Here is a 10,316-nt window from a genome sequence, read left to right on the forward strand (position 1 = left end):
ATCCTCATCAACAACAAAAATCAAAAGAAATTGGATAAAGTTATTGAATTAAAATGTAACTGTTATTTACAGAATTTACACCAAATAATGTTATAGTGAAATATACAAGGGAATACTATGCCATTTTTTCTGAATTCCAAGGAGTACACATATCTACATACTTATGCAAGTATGAACACAATGGATGTAAGCAGTGGGATTTGAAAATCTTATTGTGGATTACATCTCAATCTGAATGCTCTTTTCAACTTGTTCCGAATGCCTACCACTTCATAAAAACATGGATAACACTATTTTTACATTGTATAAAAGAGATAGACTTCTATCTTAAGCACAATCCAAATATGATGAATACATTGTTCTTGCTTCTTGACATGGTTTAAAGTGAAATCTATGCCCTGGTTTTTTAATAGGAATGTAATTATCCAATCAATCTCAAATATGGATAGCCAACAAGGCCATAATTCTAAATCTACAGTCATACTGTATGCACTTTGTAAACAAGGGATGTGTTGATGGATTAAGTAACGACCGTTCATGTTGGCTGCATCCGGCATGGGGGATTAAATTGGATTACCCCATGCCCCCTGCAGGCTTCACGCTATAATATTTTTGCTCTCTTCCCTAAAATAATGACAATGCATGGGTATTTGTCATATTTAGAGGACATGATTAAAAGAGCATTTTAGATGATGGTGGTACTGGCTTTCCATAGTTGAGGATTGATCATGTTTGTTTGTGAGACAAGGCACAGGGGAGAGTTTCATGAAAGGCACTGTTGAACGTTTTATCTGACAAAGTCTGTTTTATCGGACAGTCATCATAGTAACACTGCTTAATTCTCAGGCAATATCAATATCAACTTGACGGACAAAAATGTTGATGAAACACTCACACGGAGCACTTCATCAACATTAATCGTATGACAAGTTGAAACGTCTTCTTTGCTGGAACAAAATGTTGGAATGACTTACAGTAACATAAAATATATGCCCACTCTATTGTCTTTTACACATAATTATGAATTGTACCATTTTTTCTAGATATCAATACAATGTTCTTATAAATATTGGATTATTTGGGTGTGGGGGGGGGGGGTCTTTTTCTTCTTTGTTTTATATATATATATATATATATATATATTCAAACTTAATCATTTTACTGCAATTATTTCAGGGACAAGCCTGCGATAGGCCTTTGCTAGTTCCCTCATAATCTAATTTTTTATGATCATTCATTGTTGTGTGTAAATATTGAATATTTATATTTCTATACATGCTTAGTAAATTTCCTCTGTATTTGATATTTTCAATCGTGAGTTGAGACTGCAAATAAATAATGAATTGAATTGATGAATTGACAAAAATTATTTTGAAGAAAAGGGAACAAGTTGAAAGGAGGGAGGAGGCACAGTAATGGTAAAACAATTTTTTTGCTGGTAATCATGACATCCTGTAACAAAAATACACAAAGCAGTTGGGCATGGCACATTTCCAAGCAGGTTTGAAATCCATGAAAAAGAACGATGGTCAGCTATAATGACAAGTCACCGTGGCAACCACTTTCACTGAAGGTGAGACGCACTCACTGGTTTAATGCTCCGGAGTCAATGTTCCAGGGTTCAAAAACAGTGTTCATAAAATGTTTTATCGAGATCTCGTGAGCAGGAATGATTCTATTCAGCTTCTTCTGTTTCCTCGGCAACGGGTGATACAGGCGCTTGCTCATCCCCGCCCTCCGCTGGCTCCTCCTGCTGCTCCTGTGTCTCTCCGTCTCCCTCTGCAGCAGGAGCGGCATCTCCTTCTCCTTCTGTCGCTGCTGCTCCATCCCCTTCTGCTGCTTGCTCTGTGCAAACGGAACAAGTCAAGACTTGTTTAATAATTTTCCACATGACAAAGTGATGCTAACCTTGTAAAATTGGTTTAATAGACAGTATTTTCAATTTTCTGTGATACACGCTGGCCCGTACTCTTTTTAAAGGTTTCAATCAATTGTAAATTTTTCAATGCATATTTATGATCGATGAATTAATTTTCACTCCATTAAATTAATTCAAACTTTATTTCAAAAAGCCGACCTGCAGATCGAGTGCAAAATTTTATTTAATTGCATGACTTAAGACTGATTTTGGGACCCCAAATTTACTTGAATCTCATTGCAAGTTTCTTTTAAGATCAAAGCAATAAGTTTTCTGAGGATCTGCTCAAACTGCATGGGATTTAAAGTGGAACTTCACCCTGATATTTGGTATTAATAAAAGCAGAAAAAGAAAAGAGTATGATTCAGGCTTAATGTAAATCCATCAAAGAATATGAGAGGTATGATTTTTTAAAGAATTTTTTTTTAAATTTGTGCCTTCATATGTGAGCTGCTCCCCATATATCATGTCAGATAATGGAATGAAGCAGGTCCCCATATATCAAGTCAGATAAATTTCAAGTTCTTGATGGAATATGATGAATGAAAATATTTTTCTTATAGGCGGGAGTATGGAATGAAGTGTCTGATGATACATCCCCTGCTCAAATAAAGTCACTTCCATTTTTCTAATTAAATTTTGGGGATTTACATATCTCACACAACATACAGATGAGCTGTTTGTCTGTGACAGATTTTTCTCAAACCTATCACCATTATCTTTCTTTATTTTTTTCTGCCACATGACAGCCAACTTCTCGTCAGGGTGAACTTCCCCTTCAATCAACGCAATCAAGGAGACGCCAAGAACCTACCTCCTTCTCCCCCTTCTGCAGCCTGCTCTCCTCCCTCTCCGGCTCCTTCCCCGTCACCCCCTTCTCCTTCCTCTCCCTCTGCCTGTTCCCCTTCTTCCGCCTGCTGGGCAGCGATGGCTTCCTCGGCGGGGTTGTACTGGCTGACCGCCTGGATAGGCCCCGCCCTCCATTTGGGTACGGTGACGGTCTGGGCTTCCTCCTCTTCCTGGTCTCCACCCAGTGGTTGCTCCACGGGGACGTACTGGCCGTGCTGCTCGCAACCAATGTCAAAGACGTACTTGCCCTTGCCTTGTGGCTAAATACAGGTCAAAATGCACAATTAGAATTTATTTAGAAATGTTGCCATATTACATATTATATCAAATCTTGTTTTACTGCTTTTATTTTCAGGGGATATTAATGACAAATAAAACTGGTTGCCCCAAAGCATGCATTTTTGTAGAATATTAGGGGAGATCTGGGCTGTCATGTGGGCGAAACCGCCCATCACCCTCATGTATTTCCTTAGACCAAAAGCTTCGGTCTCTGTTATGTTGGTTGTTCAGCTGAACTCCGTTGGCTTCACTCACCAAATACAGAGACCGAAGTTCTAGCGCGATCTGTACAGGGAGTCAATGGCCATATGTTTATGTGTATTAAGTTCGGATAAAACAGGGCAGTGAAGTTGCGCGACAGCCGAGGTAAGTCACTGTTTTTGTTCCTTTTAACTTGATTTTCCCCTTTTTTGGGCAATTAATGCCAAGAGAGAATATTAATTTGCATTTTGGTCGCGTTAATTTTCAAAAGTCTGATTCATTAAAGAGAAAAATTGAAGAGCCCCGACGGGGGGATTTTGCATTGTAAGTCCCCTAATGGTGGCTGCACGATAGCGAGCCGTCTGTGTATGAGGAGAAATTTAAAAAATAAAAAAATGTTAAAAAACTCCTTGAAACAGACGGCTGCCAGCTGTCTAGTATTTCCTATGCTGTTAATCGACAATATACCACCAAGGAGATGACTTACCTGATCAGCGACCCACATGCCTTGGTATCTGTGGTTAGCATGGATGAGTTCACCAGCCCCTTCCCTCTTCCCGCTGATCCATGATCCTACGTACTTGGATCCAGTGTCTTTGTAGGTGTAAACACCCTGGCCGTGCCTTAGGTGGCTCTGCCATTCACCTTCGTACATGTCACCGTTAGGGTACGTGTACACACCGTACCCATGTCTCTGATCATCCACCCAGCTCCCTGCAAAATAAAAAGGAAATAAAAAATTAATGCCTTGTGATCAATGGGTTAGACTACTATGATTAGGGGGCAGCGTAGGTAGCTACAGGCTATGATTTTCATGGTCACAAGATTTCATCTGTCTGGAAATGTAAACGGCCAATGACAAAGCCACACAGAGGCGGTACTGAGATTCAGTGGCGTAAAAAGCCAAACAAAATTTAGGGGGCCACATATGACTTATTGGGCAAAACTGTTAAAAAGATGGAAAAAAATTCGACATTTTTTATGACAAAACTCCAATTTTGTGATAGATTTTTGACATAATATTCAGAAAAAAGTATCAAATTTCACCCTTCTCTCTTTCCTTTACTCTTTTTTTTCTTGGTTGTGAAATTTTTTTTAGGGGGGATACCTGCACCCCCCCACTACCCCTCCCATCTGTACGCCACTGCAGAGATTGTTCTATCAAAATCAAGATGAAATGAAATGTCATTCGGGAATTTCCACTTTGCATTCACTACTAAAACATTTTCTTTACCTCACTAGTATAGCAACTTATGTAAGTTTAAAGAAATTCTTTGTAAGACAGGGCGTACATCTTGCGTTTCTTACCCTCATATATTGAACCATCTGGATAAATGAACTTCCCCGATCCATGCTTCTTATTTTGTTTGTAGTCTCCTATATACCTTGCTCCGTTCTTGAATTTATACACACCCTATAACAAGAGGTGGAGAAAAGACAAGTTAAATATTAGTTGAATAATAATTCATAGAAGATGACAGCTGTAAAGACTGGTGTATTCTGTATTATTTATTTGCATAATTTGCTTAAGAATGACAGAAGAAATTAAAGAAGTGACAGAAGAAGAAAATACATATTGTATAGAACCCAGTACAAATTTTATACAACAACCTCAGGGAATAATTTTGCTTTACAAATTTGAATAGCATTTTTGGTCATAAGTGACAAGCTCTCAACTAAGTAATGTACAGTCCTATGTAAAATATGCTATACAAAAGACTTAATGTATATCAGTCTTTCAAGAATGTGGAGCAAATTGCGATGCGATACCAGGAAAATTATTCCCTGAACCTAATAATAGCTATGCTGCTTTCTGTAAATGTAATGTTCAATTATACAAGATGAAATGTTATCCAAATTCTGAATATTTACTCATTCTAAACACGGAAGAGGCGTTTCCGTAGTTTTATAAATGTCTAGAAATCTACACCCAGAAAAGTACTGAAATGTCATTAAGGCATGAAGCTTACCCCTCCATGGCGTTTCCCATGCTCATACATGCCCTCGTACATGTCTCCATTGGGCAGTGTTGCTTTTCCTTTACCATGACGCTCTTCCTTGGCATTCCTTTCTCCTTCATATTCCTGCAACATAAATGAAAAAGTTACATTATAGTTCTATTAACACTGAATGATTTCAATTGTCTGGCTGTGGAATCTACTTCTTCTTCCTCTGATGACTGGTGGAGATCAACAGCTGTCAATAAGGAATTGCATATCAGGGTTGAAAAAAGACGAGAGCGAAGAGCGATTCCGCCCTCGTGTGCTTCGGAATCGCTCTCGCAACTGCCTAAAACTGCCTAGTACCGAGCGACTCCCAACATGAAAATCGCTCCCGTCCGCACCGGTCCAGTTTCCCATTTATGACTGCATAGTAGTCAGACAGCCAGGCCAGCTCAGCTGCAGTTTTTACTTCCATGCATCGTCGCGTTCTGACGTGTACCTGAGTTGATTTTTAAGAATCACGGGCACGGCGCTTCAGAGAAAACGCGTATCGAGTTTCAAACTCTCAATATTCCGGGTACTATTTTCAAAACGCGGTGCACAATTCACAAATATTCATGAGTGGGACTATAGATCAAGATCTTTCGCATTTGTATCAGATCTTGATCTATAGTTCCACTCATGAATATTTACGAGTTGAGCTGCGATTTCCGCGCATGCGCAATGTTTTGGAATCGGCAGTGAATAATACATGCGAGGAAACTATTACTGGCTCTAAATCACCATTTTTTTTAGACTAACCGGAGGATGGATATGGAGTGAAATTAGAATGAAAAGTAAGAAGATAAAGTTTTTTTATTCTTTCTAAGGTCATGTTTTTGCATAGGTTTTATATTCCCCCCCCCCATAAAATCCCACCTTTGTCACTCGAAGTACCAGAGCGAGTTCACCACCTTGATGTTTGGGTAGGTGTAGCGGTACTATAGTGAAGTGGAGTGGAGCCTACACGAACATCACTTGAGGTAACAAAATATCTGCACTCTGTGTATGGTCATGTGTTTCAGTAACCCAGAGAGCTCCCGTCCGCGCAGCGGGCGGGAGCCCAGAAGCTCACAGTGTATTCTACCATTGCCACCGGACAAGGGTGATTTATGGTCTAAATATTTCTCCAAATGAATTGTGAAAACAAAAAGTGTACAATTACCACGATTATATGGATGAAGGTCTAGCGAGTGGCAGATTCCTGACATCTGAGCACAGTCTGGAACCTCAAAAAAACGAAAAGTTCTCTGCTTCTACCCCGTCTCGATCGGCCATTTTTGTTAAAAATCGTAACAAAACGGCCGATCGAGACTGGGTAGAAGGAGAGAACTTTTGGTTTTTTTGAGGTTCCAGACTGTGCTCAGATGTCAGGAATCTGCCACTCGCTAGACCTTCATCCATATAATCGTGGTAATTGTACACTTTTTGTTTTCACAATTCATTTGGAGAAATATTTAGACCATAAATCACCCTTGTTCGGTGGCAATGGTAGAATACACTGTGAGCTTCTGGGCTCCCGCCCGCTGCGCGGGCGGGAGCTCTCTGGGTTAGTGTTTCAGCTGTGTGTGTGTTGTGACAAAGTAAAAAATACTACAGAGCCTATTGGGAGTATTTGGCTGAATTTCATTCGAAATTCATTTGATTATTAGAAAGCGTGCGTCGCGTAACGTTGGGGAAGTACAATAGGAAACAAGATGGCGGCGTAAACATCGGGCAAGTCTCTTCCGTCTTTTCACAATATTTTTTTAATGAATTCTGTTTAAAAATAAAACCGAGAGCGTAGCCGTAGCCGTAGAAATGAAGTTTTAACTTTTATCCCATGTAGGGCCTAGGCCTACATGATTTATGGCTAGATGTTTTAGAAGGAAAGTAGAAATCTCGGGGGCGAAAGTTTCAGGTTTTTTGGCAGTACACGCAGATGAATAGGAAGAAATCCCTGGCTTCATTGAGAGTAAGCAAACGTTAGTAAATAATTTTTACTCTCAAGAAGCCGCCTGGCTAGTCGGAGAGGAAAACTTTTCCACCTCTTTTCTTGATTAAAAGTAAAATGAGCTTATGAGGAAATTCATTTCATTTAGTTTTTTTCATCCTCTTGTAAAGCAAGTCTCGAATCGATCTATGGGAGATTGTCTTCCATATTTTGTAGAAATTCTCCCACAATTTATATTGGCTGCGCATCGCATCTGAGATGAGCAAACATGAAAGTCTTAGTGTGGGACTGTACAAAAAAAAACCGATGGACAAGATTACAACAAATGACATCGAAATATCGACAACCAACTAAAATACTGAAAGTCACTTACTCCTAAATATGGCCCTTGCTCTTCTTCATCATAATCTGAGCCTAAATCAGACATTTTGAGAGTTTTTAAGTAGTAGCCTTAACTAGAACTTAGAGATAATCACTGAATCGTTCTTCCCTGCAGCAGAAGTTGTTGCTAGGCAAACCTTATTTTGCTGTTGTGAAGGATTTTTCTATTGAAAATTGGGTTAAAAAAAAAAAAAAAACGATTTCACTGTATTAAAAAACAATACAAAATTATCAACCAGATGTGATTTGTTGTTTTAATATTAATAATTTTTGTACTCATATGTTAACAAAATGTTATAATATTGAACAATTATGAAATTTCAATAAATTATAGGACTTCACACCCCTACATAGTGTGGAATAATCCAACATCAAAACTACGTGTACGTTTTACCGCACCAAGAGGGCGCTATTAGACAATGCAAGATCGAAATCATAGAATGAATAGATCTCTAAATGGAAAAAAAAGAAAGAGAATATTTGCATTGGTATCCATCATCATCATCTGCTGTAATATTCAAAGGGCTCTGTGCAGCCTATCTAGAAGATGAAATTAGACTTGGCAGGGAGGAGTGAGGGGTATTTTCAGGGAGATTTTTCAGGAGCTAGGAGCTATTTGATTTATGCGGTCGCAAATTATGGAATAGTTTACCAATAATCATCTTCGATCATGTACTTCTGTCGGATCAACGAAAGTTTAAGAAAAAATTGAATAAAGAGTTAGAAAGTTATGAGCATTTGGGCGATTCCATCCCGGGGGGGCCACTTCCATTCACGAGTGGATACCATGCGCGACCATGGGGTCTCGAAAAGCACCCTAAACACGTAATTTCCATATTCTGAAAATGCGCCCCTTAACAAGTATTGGCGTGTGAAACCCTACCCTTAACAAGTATTGGTAACAAAACGATACTCTTCGCAAATATTCCCTGAAATGAACCCCTAAACAAGTACAAGAATGATTTATTGTTACGGGTCCTTCGGTCGTCGGCTTTACCTTATTTGGTTTAGTACGACCCCACCTTCTACACCTCGCGCAAATCGGACTCTAAACACGAAGTGTTGGGGCAAAAAGGACATCCTTTATAAAACATTTTAATTTTGTTTTATCATCCCCGCGAATTCGACCCTAAACACGTAATTTTCCTAGCGAAATAGATACCCTTTTTCATTATTTTTTGTGTTTTTGACACCCTTATCACGTTACGTACGTAACGTGCCCTATCGTGAAAAAGACATCCTTTTTACGTGTTTTTTTGGTCGCGCATGGTATCCACTCGTCAATGTAAGTGGCCCCCCCGGGGATTCCATACGTGTCGTACGGGACATTTTGACAACAATTTATTTCTAGTTACCTAGCCGAATGCTTGGGCAATAAAATATTCTTTTTTTGTCAATGATAAAGCTATAGTGGGTATATAGTCATGTGAAAAACTAATAACCAACACAAAAAATTGATTATGGGTAAATAATAGGTGAAAATGTTGTGCGTCGTACGGGACGCACAACTTTCTCATTATAATTGTCCGATTTTCCCCAAACTTTCATTGATCTTATTCTTTGAGTTTCTATTTTTACACAAGCCCACTTGTTCCAAAGGTTTCACTCCCCTTTAAACTAAAAAAAAAATCAAAGTCAAATTATAATTTTTTTCAACAGAAATTAAATTTTATAGAAATTAATTACATACACGTATAATTAATTCATTCACATACATGATAATCAATAATTATATACAAAGAAATTTACAAAATGGAATATTTTTATGACAATGTTAACCCATTTTTATGACAATGTTAACCCATTGAACCTTTGCCATTTTTACCTCTGCCATTACCTCTGCCATTTTTACCCCTGCCATTTTTACCTCTGCCATTTTTACCTCTGCCATTTTTACCTTTGCCATTTTTACCTCTGCCATTTTTACCTCTGCCATTATTACCTCTGCCATTTGTACCTCTGCCATTTTTACCTCTGCCATTTTTACCCGGCACCAATATAAAGCAGGGCGAGTCATGGCCGAAAAGAAGTGTTAATAATAAAGACTTGTTGCTAATGCCAGCGCTCAGAGAAATAATCTTACAGGTATAGGCCCACTATGTATATTACGGTAATTTGATTGAATCTTGGAGAAGGGCTGGAGGAAAAAATCTTAAACAGAAAAATGGGAACGGAAAATTTAATGGAAAAAAAAACAGTCTGGGAAAATCTTAAAAAAAACATTCTTCATCGTCGTTTCAAATTGCTTGCAAAGTTAAGTAAAGAAAAATGAATGTGAAAATTTTGCTAGGGTCAACTTCCCCTTTAAATGTCCGATGTCACATAATTATTTTCAAGCCCCCACTGAAGTTTAATTCCAAAAGTTGAGTTAAAGTTAACTCATAGGGATGTATTGTATTTAGTACATCTCTGTGATTTTTTACTCCTTTTTTATTTGAAATAAATCCAAATCGGCTGTGGATATAGTTACCAGCCGAATGTTGGATTTATTTTAAATTTTTAGGATTAACTTTCAAATCTCAAAATATTCAAAGTCAAATCTTTTAGATTTATATTTAAATCTACAAGGTTTAAAACTAAATCTAATATTCGGCTGGTCACTATTCGCGATCAAAGCCGATCTTGATCTATTTTAAATCCTTCAAATTTAGAGTGTAGTGAGGAAAAATAAAATTGAGGGGGCTAAATGGACTAAACATAGAATATATGGGGAAAATTTCTAAAGAAAAAGTTGGAAAAGAAGCAAGTGCATGAGCAAAAATAATAACATTTG

General features: G+C 38.2%; 1 protein-coding gene across 1 annotated transcript; it reads right to left on the bottom strand.

The window, feature by feature from the left end:
• Nucleotides 1–929: 929 nt before the first annotated feature.
• LOC129266128 (radial spoke head 1 homolog) lies at nucleotides 930–7,696 on the bottom strand. The gene is made up of 6 exons (XM_064103941.1): nucleotides 7,536–7,696; nucleotides 5,218–5,331; nucleotides 4,556–4,661; nucleotides 3,735–3,961; nucleotides 2,733–3,027; nucleotides 930–1,845 (listed from the first exon to the last, which is right to left on the bottom strand). The coding sequence occupies exons 1-6, from the start codon at nucleotides 7,587–7,589 to the stop codon at nucleotides 1,676–1,678; spliced, it is 966 nt and encodes a 321-aa protein (XP_063960011.1). The 5' UTR covers nucleotides 7,590–7,696; the 3' UTR covers nucleotides 930–1,675.
• Nucleotides 7,697–10,316: the final 2,620 nt, after the last annotated feature.

This window comes from Lytechinus pictus, chromosome 8 (assembly GCF_037042905.1).
Source record: "Lytechinus pictus isolate F3 Inbred chromosome 8, Lp3.0, whole genome shotgun sequence".
NCBI lineage: Eukaryota > Metazoa > Echinodermata > Echinoidea > Temnopleuroida > Toxopneustidae > Lytechinus > Lytechinus pictus.